This window comes from Podarcis melisellensis (assembly GCF_964234715.1).
Source record: "Podarcis melisellensis genome assembly, chromosome: 14".
Lineage (NCBI taxonomy): Eukaryota > Metazoa > Chordata > Lepidosauria > Squamata > Lacertidae > Podarcis > Podarcis melisellensis.
Window position 1 is genome coordinate 36,420,094 of NC_138546.1, and position 13,670 is coordinate 36,433,763.

The window sequence follows — 13,670 nt, forward strand, 5'->3', positions numbered from 1 at the left end:
AAATTATTGTTATTATTACTACCACTATAGAATAGGACATCCCTATTTTCATCAGAGAAATGTTGGAGGGCATGGTGATGTGACTCAGCCGAAGGCATCTTCATCTTCAAAGTTAAACTTGGCAGCCATTGTATCCCAGTCCAGGGGCATTCAGACTTTGTCTTCCTGGACCCCTTGCACATCACCAGAACAGATTGGCCCTTTCCAGCACATTGCAGTCTGCTGCATGTTCTAGGGGCTGTTAGGGGCAGTGGCAGTTACCGTATTTGTCGCTCCATAAGGCGCACCTAGTTTTTAGAGGGGGAAATCAAGAAAAAAATTGTATCCATCCCGCTCGCTGTCTTGGCTTTTCCCATAGCTGCACACAGCCTCTCCCGGCCGGAGGGGCTGCACGCGGCTAAAGAAGCCAAGATGGTGAGCGGGATCCATCCCACTGTCTTTGCTTCCTCTTAGCTGTGCGCAACCTCTCCAGCCGAGAGAGGCTGTGCACAGCTATGGGAGAAGCTTTTCCACGAGGAGGGAGAAGGGACTGACTGGCCGCCTCAGTCCCTTCTCCCTCCTGGGGAAAAGCCCGCAAGAGCCGTGCAGAGCTTGTGTGCGGCTCTTGGGGGCTTTTCCTGCCTGCCTCCCCCCTGCATTCGCTCCATAAGACGCACACACATTTCCCCTTACTTTTTAGGAGGGCAAAAGTGCGTCTTATGGAGCAAAAAATACGGTACTTCCACAATTTCTATAGAAGGTCAGCAGTGGACTTGCAAGCTGTCATTCATAGATCCTTAGCCTGCTGTTCTGAACGTCCTTGCCGATTGAACCCCCCCCCCATTCCTTGGGACACAGGATGCAGGCTGCTGTTGGCCTAATCTACCCCGAAGGGCTATTTATGATACACCATCCTCATGTTAAGGAATGTGACCGTTACAGTACAGTACACTAAAACGGAAGCCTTCCTTTTGACTTGTGTAATGCAACTGCTTATGAGTGACACTTGATCAGCTCAGAGGGAACTATTCACTCAATGGAAATCACAGCTTGGTACTTGTGTTTCAGTTTGGCCGCCGTGGCCTTGCTTTGTCAGGAATGCAATTAACTCATGTCAGTACTTCCAAGTGTGTACGGATTTGATTTCATGAAACCGCAGGGGCAGAGTAATTAACATTAGAGTGGTGCTTCCTTTCAGTACCCGGAACACACGAGAAGAAAACGTCTTCCTGTTAATCCACAGTATCTAGGGAGCAAGTCAATCTCTGAAATAGCCAGTTTAGTTCTAAACTTATATCCAGCGATTTTTATTTTATTTAGATTTGTACTCCACTCTTCAAATTATTATCAACACCATAAAATAACTGAAGTCTTGTGGCACCTTAAAAAGATGATCCAAACTTCTTATGGCTTAAGCTCTTGTGTGGTCATAAAATTGGAAGGGACCCAAGGGTCATCTAGACCAACCCCCTACAATACAGGAATAACCACATGTTGTTCCCCATCCACTTTGAAACCATACCAGACTCTGCTTAGCTTTGCAAATGTGCTAGCAGTTTTCTTGCTGCACCACTATGGAAGCTGTTTCTTTAATAAATCTGTTACTCTTTAAGGTGCCACAAAACTTAGTTGTATTTGCATGGCTAACTGGAAATAAAATGACTAATACAAGCCTATAAAAGACAAAAAATAATAATCCAAGTAAAACAAATATTAAGGGTTTGCCTGGTGCCAGCAAAGCATTCCAAACCCAGGACACAAAGTGCTGGAAAAATCCTCTCCCCCTATAACCACTTGCCCCAGCTCAGAGAAACCCAGAGAAGGGTCTGATTAGTCCCTTCTAAATTATATAAAGGCCTCTGTGGATGCAGCTCCCCTTGGCTAAGGTTCCTCACTCAAGAACATTCTGTATTGCATTTTCTTGTACTGTAACTAGATTACATGTTCCCTGTTTGAAATGAGAGAAAAGAACAGAAGAAAAGTCTCAAACTCTTAAAAGCAACATTTTTTTGGCCAACCAAAGTAACATCTTTAATAAGCGGATACCTGTGTTAAAAAGTGGATACCTGCAGTTCCTTTTTGTGGACATTAACCCTTATTCATGAGCAACTTGCGCGCACACTATGTGTTTACCATCACTGCTATAGGACTACCTACCTATTCTGCTCAAATGCTGAATAAGTTCTCATTTGTCTCTTGGCCTTATGGGATACTTGGTCTTTTTCAGTCCACTGCAATGAGATTCCTTATAGCAAAAATCTATGGAGGTGTTATACTGCAGCAGGCTGGGTTTTTCCCCCTGCTGAATTTATATATGGCAGGGAGGAATTAGCAAACAAACAAACAAACCCAATGCTTTCTCTGTAAGTTTTCATCCTCCGAACTTGAATTTCATTCCCTCTTTCTACAGCCACAGTAAATACCTTTAAAAGATTGCCTACAGAAGACTTTTATCCCTTCTCACAAAAATGATATTTACATAGCTTTCAACATTTTGCTGGTTTGGGGTGCATGGTATTAAATGAGTGAGTTCCGATGTCATAAATCCTTGCATCATCACAGGAGCTTTAGAGAGACATGTAGCACCTTAAGGACAAACTAATGTATGGCCTAAGCTTTCATGGGTCCACTCCATCATTTTATTATTTACATTTCTACCTCACCCAACGGAGTCCAGGGCAGCAAACAGCGATGAACAAATAAAGCCTAGTGAGAACACATACAAACATATCTAAAAGCATTTTAAAACACCCACATGCCCTCATAAGCTAATAATTTCAAGGTTGCCAGGAACAGTATTTTTTGGCCAACAAATGCCTGGGCAAACAGGAATGTTCAAAAATTCCTCCTGAATGTCCATTATGAGTGTGTTATATGTGGTGAAAAGAGAGGTCAGAAGGAAATTCAAATGCAAAATTCAGATGGGATGATGATGATTACAATTTGTATACAGTGGTACCTCAGGTTAAGTACTTAATTTGTCCCGGAGGTCCGTGCTTAACCTGAAACTGTTCTTAACCTGAAGCACCACTTTACCCAATGGGACCTCCTGCTGCTGCTGCGCCGCCAGAGCACAATTTCTCTTCTCATCCTGAAGCAAAGTTCTTAACCTGAAGCGCTATTTCTGGGTTAGCGGAGTCTGTAACCTGAAGCGTATGTAACCCGAGGTACCACTGTACCTCCCTATACCTGCAGGTCTTGGGGCGGTTTGTAACATAAAATCACAATATAAAAGCAAAATACATAATATAAAACAAGAACAACATGCCTCCATCATGAACCTCTTCCCACCCTGAAAATAGTTCCAAACTCAACCCACCCACCCCCACTGAAGGCAACCCCCCTCCTCACTCCCACCCTGAAATAGGGGCCTGGCCATATTTCCCGGCCAGCCCAGCTGCCCCCTCTCATGTCACCTGTCCCAATGTCCCCACCACCACTGGGGCAGGACCCCCAGTATTATGTAATTGAGAGCCATTCACAAAAAGAAGTAAGTTGCCAGCAGGGACATCTTGCCTTTGGAGAAATGCTAGACAACTTGCAAGTCTACAGAAGCAGTCTAGACCTTTATCTAACCTGAATTGATTGATCAAAGCACAGGTGATCATTTGGAGTCAGCATCACTGCTTGATAGCCCTGCAGAGAGCACAATTCCACACCTGCAAAGTCGATCCCGTTGAATTAAATAGGGCTCAGTCCCAGGTGAGTTGGAACAGAACTGCAGCAGCCCTAGTTTTTTTGTGTGTTTTTCTTTGGCTAAAGGTTAGCTTAGTTTTGGATGATGGTGTGAAAGAAGGGCACGCAGGCTTGGAATTTTGCATCGACGGCAACTCCTGAAACCTCGGCGAAGGAGAGAAAATAAATAACGCAAACCAGGTTATTCAGAGTACAGCCGCCGGGTAAATTTGGAAAGCAGACGCGAGGTGCACGTCCGGTGTGTGTTTATTACGATGAGTAATCCTTATTTTTAATGGTTTTGGGTGCCTTGGAGACACGGTGAAGCTAAAAGCAAGGACAGAAACGGGGTGCAAAATTGATGGCAAGCTGAAGATCGCTCTTTGCTAAGCAACTACGCGGGAGGGAGGTGGCCTCGCAGCATCTCGCCTTGGGGACAGCCTAAGTTTTGGCACCTAAAATGCAAAGAGGCTGAAGGGCCGCAAGCCTAGCAGCTAGTTAGACTGCCTTCTTCCAAGTTGGCTGCAGCTGAAGGCGGCGGAGGCGTCTGCTGAGGAGGAAGAGAGATAGAGAGAGAGGCCGTGCGGGAAAGATCCGACGCCACCGTCCATTGCAAGATGTTGCACAGCCGACGCGACCGTCCAGGTGAGGAGCGAGAGGGTAGGACTCGAACCCGCAGCCCAGATCCACGTAGAGGGGTGGGGGCGCCGATAGGAAAGCGTGGCAGCCCAAGCTCCTCCTGCCTGGTCCTTTAGCTCCTCCTGGAGACTCCCTCATCAGTGCGCAAAAAGAGCATTGCAAAAGTGCCTCTCTGCCTAGGATCAGACCAAGACTGTCCGGCCCGCTGCGTTCTCTCTTGGGATAAATGTCCACTCACATTACTCAGGCTCCCGTGTGCACGTGGATCGGGCCGGGCGGCGGGAATCCTATGGGGGCATCCTTGGGGGGCGGGGCAGGAAGAGTACGTCTCGTGCCCCTTCTTGCGGCTGACTCCCGAGTAACGAGAGCAAGTGGATCGGGGCCTATTCGGCTGGAAATCTAGGCACGCTTAGGGGGAAGGATGGCTTCGGTGGGACTTCCGGCGAACTGCGCCTAAGCTGGGATGGGCAAGCTCGGCTGCGATCCTAAGGACGCTTCCTTGGGAGTAAGCTTCATTTCAGTTAGCCGGATGGACTCGCTTGCCAAATTTAACTGCGCCTGGGGATCGAGCCACAAGGCTGCAATCCCCGGCACACTTTGCTGGGGAGCAAACCTCAACGGAGCTTGCTCTCGAGTAACCATGCATGGGATCGGGACTGCACGAAGCCACCTCGTTGCGTCCTTCCAATTTGGGGAGGATCGCTTTGGGCTGATCTAGTGCAAAAATCATGAGGATCCGTGTTTTTAACCATGTTTTTGCGCCCCTGCGGCCCCACGAAACAGTAGATGCATGATTTTTTTTAATGCTGCCTACAGAGTAAGACATGGTCTACAGTGTCATGGTGGTTTTATTTAATTTGAATGAAAAAAATCATATGAATTCATGAGGATCCGTTTAAAATCAGCTGGATCCGCCTTTTACCCTTTTCCGTCGCTTTGCAGTTTGTTCATGAGTGATCCAGGATAGGAGTCCTAGATGCGCCAAGGAATCTTCCAAGGCACGTGCGCGCGTTTTGGAACACAAATCCATTAAAGCGCATTTATTTCCACCCGATCCCCAAAGATTTCTGGGCCCTGTAGTTTACCCTTCGCAGTGCTACGATGCCCACCAACCCTTAGGAAACTACAGGGCCCAGAATTCTTCCAAGGGGGGTGGGTGCGCACCGAATGCGTTTCATCTCCATGTGCGCCCGGCTCATATTCGCCGCCTGCTCATGTCTTGAAAAAAGAATCGGAGCGGCTGCAGCTGTTGCAAGGGAAGCCTCAGCCGGTTGCCGGGGAGGAGCGGCTCGCTTGTCCTTAGACGGTCCTTCCCGCGCCCCTCTTCCTGAGCTTTGCAAACATGCCTTGCCTTCCTAGGCGGTGAGAGTGAATGAAGCTCATTCCCTGGACCAGTGGAGGCGGCGAGACAGGGAGACCGTGATCCGGGCATCCCAACCCGCAAGGAGATTTTAGCAGCTGTTCTTCCTGTCTAGGGAAAACTCTGTAATAGCTTCCCGTCTGCAGGAATGGCGCTAAAATGTATTTTGGAGTAATTTCACTCGTCCTGCTGTGGTCCCCACAGGGAAGGACTCTGGGGGCAAGAAGTCCGGCAGAATGAAAGGCAACATGAGCAGGTTGACATTACAATTTTAAAGGCTGTTCACTAAAACCATTTCTAGGGGAGAACCTTCTGAAGTCTATAACTACAGATTCCCAAACTGCACGATTGCAGCCCAGCAACCCTCACACAAGTCCCCCCCAACGATTTGTTGTTGTCGTTTAGTTGTGTCCAACTCTTTGTGACTCCATGGACCAGAGCACGCCAGGCACTCCTGTCTTCCACTTCCTCCTGCAGTTTGGTCAAACTCATGCTGGTAGCTTCGAGAACACTATCCAACCATCTCGTCCTCTGTCGTCCCCTTCTCCTTGTGCCCTCCATCTTTCTCAACATCAGGGTATTTTCCAGGGAGTCTTCTCTTCTCATGAGGTGGCCACAGTATTAGAGCCTCAGCTTCAGGATCTGTCCTTCCAGTGAGCACTCAGGGCTGATTTCCTTCAGAGTGGATAGGTTTGATCTTCTTGCAGTCCACGGGACTCTCAAGAGTCTCCTCCAGCACCATAATTCAAAAGCATCAATTCTTCAGCGATCAGCCTTCTTTATGGTCCAGCTCTCACTTCCATACATCACTACTGGGAAAACCATAGCTTTAACTATATGGACCTTTGTTGGCAAGGTGATGTCTCTACTTTTTAAGATGCTGTCTGGGTTTGCCATCGCCTTTCTCCCAAGGAGCAGGCGTCTTTTAATTTTGTGACTGCTGTCACCATCTGCAGTGATCATGGAACCCAAGAAAGTAAAACCTCTCACTGCCTCCATTTCTTCCCCCACACGATAGCTTGTGGTAAATCATCATACTCAGTGTAACTGGCATATATTGGTTTGTGTGAGCTCTATATAATTGGGGGGGGCACTTAGTGGGGTGAGTCCACCACACTATTAACTGGTGGTAAGCGGTGGATCTGCTATGCTCTCCAATGATGAAACTGAATGTGAATATGTTGCTCAAAACACCAGAAAAAAGAAAGACTCGTAGACTTAGAAAGGAGCCCGAGTTTCACCTTGTCCAACCCTTTGCAGTGCCGGAATGAAGTGTATTTTGTGCTTTGTGTACTATGCTTTCTCATAGGTGTCTTAAGATGAAGTATTATATTGACTGTGGTCTTTTCTAGGTGTCAGTTCATCGTTCAATGATGCATCGTGCATGTATAGAACATTTCCCTCATTTTCACATATACACACCCCCAATAGTATCACAGAATGGTAGAGTTCAGAGGCACCTTGAGGGTCATTTAGTCCAACCTCCTGCAAGGCAGGAATCTTTTGCCCAATGTGGGGCTTGAAAACTATAAGACATAGGGCATTTTTATTCACCCCAGTGATTTTGATGGGTGAGATAATCCTGGACAGCCATTTTAATCAAAATCTGAGATGTAGTATTTTAAATTTATTTAATGCAGTGATCTGTCATGGAACAACCCAACTGAAGAAACTAACAGGGGTTACCCAGACCTCATTGCTGGTTGGAAAGGGGTCCCCATAACAGTTCGATGTTCAGGGCCCCATAAACATAGGTCTCCCACTGGCAGGAGCTCTGCCTCTGTGCTGTGGTCCTTCCCTAAAAGGTCAAACATAGGAGTCAGCATTATAATGTGCCAGAATTGGACCCTGTAGCTAAGTTTGTGTACCCCGTGGCAGCGGCTGCCAAGGATTTAAGGCAGGATTCCCTCCTTGATCTACCTAGAGCATGGGTAGGCAAACTAAGGCCCGGGGCCCAGATGCGGCCCAATCGCCTTCTAAAAACGGTCCGCGGACAGTCCGGGAATCAGCGTGTTTTTACATGAGTAGAATGTGTCTGTGGCGATCACACAGGGTCCCCGGATGTTTGACGGTCTATTGATCTCTGTGCCACCACTGTGCTCGCTTCCCCACTGCCACCAACCCGTTACTCTCGGGTACACACTGAGTCCAGACAGTTGTTAAAACTGAACCAAATAAACAAGTTTATTTTATAAGTATTAACAAGTTTATGGTTTCTCAGATAATATTCTTGTCAGTTTCTTAACTTTAGTTTCTTTACCGGCGTATACCTTCCTAATACCTTCTGGCTGATTATATCAACTGTTTCACTGACTCCTCTTAACAGATTCTCTCACTCTCCCACATCAGACTAGCCCAACCCACAGACTTATCCTCTCTGTCTGTTCTCTAACTCCAGACTGACTTATTAACAACTCTAACTCTAACTCAAACTACTCCCCTTGGGTTCCTATGGATAAGTCATTTTACAATTAGTTAACCCTTTCCTTATGAACCCAGGATGATGTCACACACCTAGGAGGCAAACGCCACAGTGTCCTTTTATTTAAAATGCATCTCTGGGTTATTTGTGGGGCATAAGAATTTGTTCATTATTTTTTCCAAAATATAGTCCGCCCCCCCCCCCAAGGTCTGAGGGACAGTGGACTGGCCCCCTGCTGAAAAAGTTTGCTGACCCCTGACCTAGAGAGACCAGGGGTTGAAACCGGAACCTTCCGCCTACAAAGCAAATCCTCTCCCATTGAGGAAGAAAGTGTACAGATTCTGGAGAGGAAAGCTGTGTTCTATGTTTCTTGCAGGGTTCCCCTGGCCCTGGGCTGCTTCGCTCCTGCTCCCTCCCTCTAAGAAGCTGCTGCCAGCAGGAACAGCCCCTTGTGGGACCAGACTGACCAATTTCTTCCTTTGGGAACTTCCAAAGTCACCCTCCCTCCGACCAAGAAGAGGATCTGAGAAATGGCGGCACCATTGTAGGGACCAAGCTTACCACCATGTGCCTGTGTCCAGTGTCCTGGCATTAGCCGGCTGTCTCCTCCTCCTGTCTGCCTGTGTGCCGGCCAGGTGCTTATGTAAGACATTTAAACAACCATTTCCCTGATGAAATAAATCTGCTTTACCCCTACATGGCCAATGGAATTGAAGTAAATTCCCAGTTTTGTGGATGGGGCTGTTTGCACAAGGAAACTGAATGTTTGAAAATTCCAGACAGAGCATAGAATTGTAGAGCTGGAAGGTACCCCAAGAGTCATCTAGTCTAACCCCCTGCGATGCAGGAATCTCAGCTAAAGCACCCATGATGAAATAGTGCTCTCATGCTCAGATCCTGCTTGTGGAATCTGGAATCTGGTTGGCCACTGTGAGGATGGGCCATTGGGCTGATCCATCAGGCTCTTCTTAGGTTTTTATACAGTGGTACCTCGTAAGTTGAACGGAATCTGCTCCAGAAGTCCGCTCAACTTCCAAAACGTTCAGGAACCAGGGCGCGGCTTCCGATTGGCTGCAGGAAGCTCCTGCAGCCAATCGGAAGCTGTGTTGGACATTTGGGTTCCAAAGAACATTCGGAAACTGGAACACTCACTTTCGGGTTTGTGGCGTTTGGGAGCCAAAATGTTTGAGTCTCAAGGTGTTTGCCAACCAAGGTACGACTGTACTTCCCTTCATTCAGGGAAGGGCTGCAAACTTTAATAAAAGCAATGCGCTCTACGTAGGGCTACCTCTGAAGGTGACCCGGAAACTACAACTAACCCAGAATGCGGCAGCTAGACTGGTGACTGGGGGCAGCCGCTGAGACCATATAACACCAGTCCTGAAAGACCCACATTGGCTCTCAGTATGTTTCCGAGCACAATTCAAGGTGTTGGTACTGACCTTTAAAGCCCTAAATGGCCTTGGCCCAGTATACCTGAAGGAGTGTCTCCACCCCCATCGTTCAGCCCGGACACTGAGGTCCAGCGCTGAGGGCCTTCTGGCGGTTCCCTCCCTGTGAGAAGTGAGGTTACAGGGAACCAGGCAGAGGGCCTTTTCGGTAGTGGCATCTGCCCTGTGGAACGCCTTCCTATCAGATGTCAAAGAGATAAACAACTACCTGATATTTAGAAGACATCTAAAGGCAGCCCTGTTCAGGGAAGTTTTTAATGTGTGACATATTACCGGTAATTTATTTTTAATCTTTGTTGGAAGCCACCCAGAGTGGCTGGGGAAACCCACCCAGATGGGCGGGGTACAAATAATAAATTACTATTACTATTGGGGGGCAGCTGAGCTCCACTCCACATAATTAATATCAAGACATCTCACATGCACAGTATTTGAATGGTGATACCCATCAACTTTGGGTTGGAGGGTGGCCTCCTCAATTTTGTTATTGGTGGGCCAAAGGGATCTTGGCCCCTAGGAGTTGAGTGCTATGATTCAGGAGCAGGGGATCTAACTCAGATCGAGGGCCACTTTACATCTTGGTCAACCTCCTCGGGGCCACATCCCAGTGCTGGGAGGAACCAAAGGCAGAAGTGAGCAACAGGAGTGAACCTTTAGTTTGTACAGAAAAAGTCAGAGGTTTCCACATACAACCACCCCAATCACTTTGTCTTCCATCCAGACAAGCGTGAGGTATTTTCGCACTGCAAGGCACAGTTCAGCCAGGCAAAAACACTTGAGGAGGGTACACAGTGGGCCATTAGGGGGTGTAGCATGACGATAGAGAGTGTGGACTGGGCCAAATAGAGAGATCCAGAGGCCCACATCTGAGCTTGAGATTCCACATCTGTGTCCTGGCGGCTGTGCAAGCAGAATGTCGGTCTAGATGGGCCTTTCACCTGATCCATCAGGGATCTCCTTGGTGCCTTATTTCATGAGCGTTTCCCCAGCCACTCTGGATGGCTCCCAACAGAATATTAAAAACGTGATAAAACATCCAACATTATAGACTTCCCTAAATAGGGCTGCCTTCAGATGTCTTCTAAAAGTCAGATAGTTGTTTCTTTCCTTGACATCTGGTGGGAGGGCGTTCCACAGGGCGGGCGCCACTACTGAGAAGGCCCTCTGCCTGGTTCCCTGCAACCTCACTTCTCACAGTGAGGGAACCAGGCAGAAGGCCCTTGAAGTTGGACCTCAGTGAACCTTCCTGAGCTGCTCTTACAGAACAGGGAAGTGAGTATTCATTCATTATATTTATATAATGGGAGAAAACACACCTAAGTTATTCAGGGTCCTGAGAGTATATGTTAACGGGGTGCATTTTAAATACAGCTGCATGTGGTCAAATGAATCTTGTGATAACCTATTGGAAAAATAAATATTTTAGGGGCAATGAAGTGCCACAAACAGAGTTCTTACGATATTTATGATTGTTTCAGACAATAGCCTGAATCCAAACAGTTCTTTATGGGATACAGATTATAAGGAGCTGTTTCAGAGGATTCTCCCAGAGGCCCCTGAATCTTCTAAATTCATGGACCCGCTCAGAAGTAACAGCCCGCTAAGTCGTGAGGAGCAAATGCAGTTGTTAACAAGTCAGAACTTGACGGCGAAGATGGAGGTTGAGCGTGGAACGTGTGATCTGCTCCTGAAGTTTTCCCGATATGTCTTGGTGAAAGCTTTCGGGCCTAGCTTGGCTGCTGCTCTCGTTCAGCACCAAAGCTGTGACCATCCGGATGACCCACCCCAAATCCAACTGAACCCTCACAAACTCTTGCATTCCAAAGTAAAGCCTTCGTTCTTACACTGGGTCCATCGGCTGCTGAGAAATGTGGGAGTGGCGGTCGAAATGAATCCCTCCAAGATGCCCTCAAGGAACCGGATGCCCGAAACAAAGAAACATCTGGCTAAGCCTGAAACGAAACAAAATGGTAGGTGTGCAAAGAGATTATGCATGTTCCTTTGCGGCAAGGGTGGGCGGCTACTTTGTGAAGGGCCATTGACTTGTGGGAAAACCACACAGAGACCATCTTGGATGGTGGGTGGAGCCACAGCTGATGGTGGGTGGAGCAAGAACCAAAACGGGCAGAGTTTGTAGCATGATATAGCTCTTTGTGTGAACCTTTTCAGCCATTCTGAGAGCCACATGAAGTTCCCATCTGACCATACATTTTTGTCACTGAATTCTACTCAGTATGATCCAGAGTAGTTTCCAATGTACAGTGGTACCTTGGGTTACATACACTTCAGGTTACAGACTCCGCTAACCCAGAAATAGTACCTCAGGTTAAGAACTTTGCTTCAGGATGAGAACAGAAATCGTGTGGTGGCGGCGCGGCAGCAGCAGGAGGCCCCATTAGCTAGAGTGGTTCTTCAGGTTAAGAACAGTTTCAGGTTAAGAACGGACCTCCAGAACGAATTAAGTACTTAACACGAGGTACCACTGTACTTACACATGTTGCAGGATCCCCAAAAATAGACCAGAGGTAATTGTATTTCATCCAGCAAAGTTTTACTGCTACTGAAGGCAAATGAGCATAATGCTCACAAATCCAATACATTCAGGACTGGCACAGTCAATAAGAAATCCAGTTGCAGCAGACTTAACTTAAATTTACAATAACGTATAATAAATCTAGCCTAACGCTAAGCATACTATGTACAGAACATCACACCAGAAGGAAAAGAGATAGAAAGTGAAACCCAGGCTCCTTCTGGTCCTACTTTTATAGTCAGCATGACTTTGAGTGATGGGTAGGCAAACTAAGGCCCGGGGGCCGGATCCGGCTCAATCGTCTTCTAAATCTGGCCCACGGACGGTCCAGGAATCAGCTTGTTTTTACATGAGTAGAATGTGTCCTTTTATTTAAAATGCACCTCTGGGTTATTTGTGGGGCCTGCCTGGTGTTTTTACATGAGAAGAATGTGTGCTTTTATTTAAAACGGATCTCTGCATTATTTGTGGGGCATAGGAATTCGTTCACCCCCCCCCCAAAAAATATAGTCCGGCCCCCCACAAGGTCTGAGGGACAGTGGACCAGCCCCCTGCTGAAAAAGTTTGCTGACCCCTGCCTTGAGTGAAAGAGATAACAGAACCAGTTTAAGTCAGCTGCACTCAGCTTCTCTGAAGGAATAACCCAAACACCAGGAACCTTCCGCTTCTTTCTTTCACACAGAGAAGCTCCCAGAACCCTCTTGAATTAATTAGAATAGGGAAGATCTCTACACATCAGATCAATACTTTCTGTACTAAGAAATGCAAACTGACACATTTAAAGCAGTATCATACCACTTTAAACAGCCACGGCTTCCTCCAAAGAATCCTGGGAACTGTAGTTCGTTATGGCCGCTGTGTCTTGTTATGAGACACTTCTTCCCCTCAAAGAGCTACAATTCCCAGGGTTCTTTCAGAAGCGCCATTGATTGTTAAACCACTTTCTAAAAGGTTCCCTCCCCCCTGCAAAACTTGAGTTCCCCCTCCCCCAAGCCTGCTGATACTTCCCTGTTCTATGTGGAGAGTGTGCCCTTTTTGCTGTTTGCAAGGGCACTCCATGCCTGGACATTATAAATAGAGGGAAATATTGCATGGGGGTTATGTTCTGGGGATCGTGCCTAAAGCCAAAATCACGTATAGTCATTGGGTGCAATGGTGGGTGAGATTGCCAAAGTCTTCTATTCTGGATGTCTTCTTGCTTTCCACCCCCTTTTTTATTTTTTTTAAATTACCATATTTTTTCCCGTCTATAAGATGCCCTCCTATTTTGGGGGAGTCCAATTTAAGAAAATGGGGGGGGGGAGAGATGGCTATCCGTGTATAAGACGCCCCCTATTTTATGACATTATTTTTAAAGGAAAAAACCCCTAGTCTTATACATGGAAATTTACAGTATTTTGCTAGGCGGGCAAGGTTGAATGCGTACAAGTTAAATGTGTGTAAGTCGCGGGCTTACTGTACTGTTGGCATTCATTAACCTGTTTCCCCCCGACAAAGCGCTTGCATCCAAAATGGCATTTACATCTAAAATTGCCATTTTATGAATTTGATTTAAGTGGAACACACACAGAGCGTATTGATGATCCCCGGTGCAAAATCGTTTCCATGATA

General features: G+C 47.0%; 1 protein-coding gene across 3 annotated transcripts in view; it reads left to right on the forward strand.

Moving 5' to 3' along the window:
- Nucleotides 1–4,052: 4,052 nt before the first annotated feature.
- LOC309356735 (cell surface hyaluronidase CEMIP2-like) overlaps nt 4,053–13,670 on the forward strand; it is a 100,164-nt gene continuing 90,546 nt past the window's right edge. Inside the window, exons 1-3 of one of the 3 annotated variants that reach the window (XM_081888388.1) lie at nt 4,053–4,299; nt 8,452–8,718; nt 11,005–11,496. In XM_081888388.1, the coding sequence (XP_081744514.1) occupies nt 4,272–4,299; nt 8,452–8,718; nt 11,005–11,496 (787 nt within the window). In that variant the 5' untranslated portion in view covers nt 4,053–4,271. The remainder of the gene's footprint in view (nt 4,300–8,451; nt 8,719–11,004; nt 11,497–13,670) is intronic. The other 2 variants (XM_081888386.1, XM_081888387.1) reach the window with 2 other exon arrangements.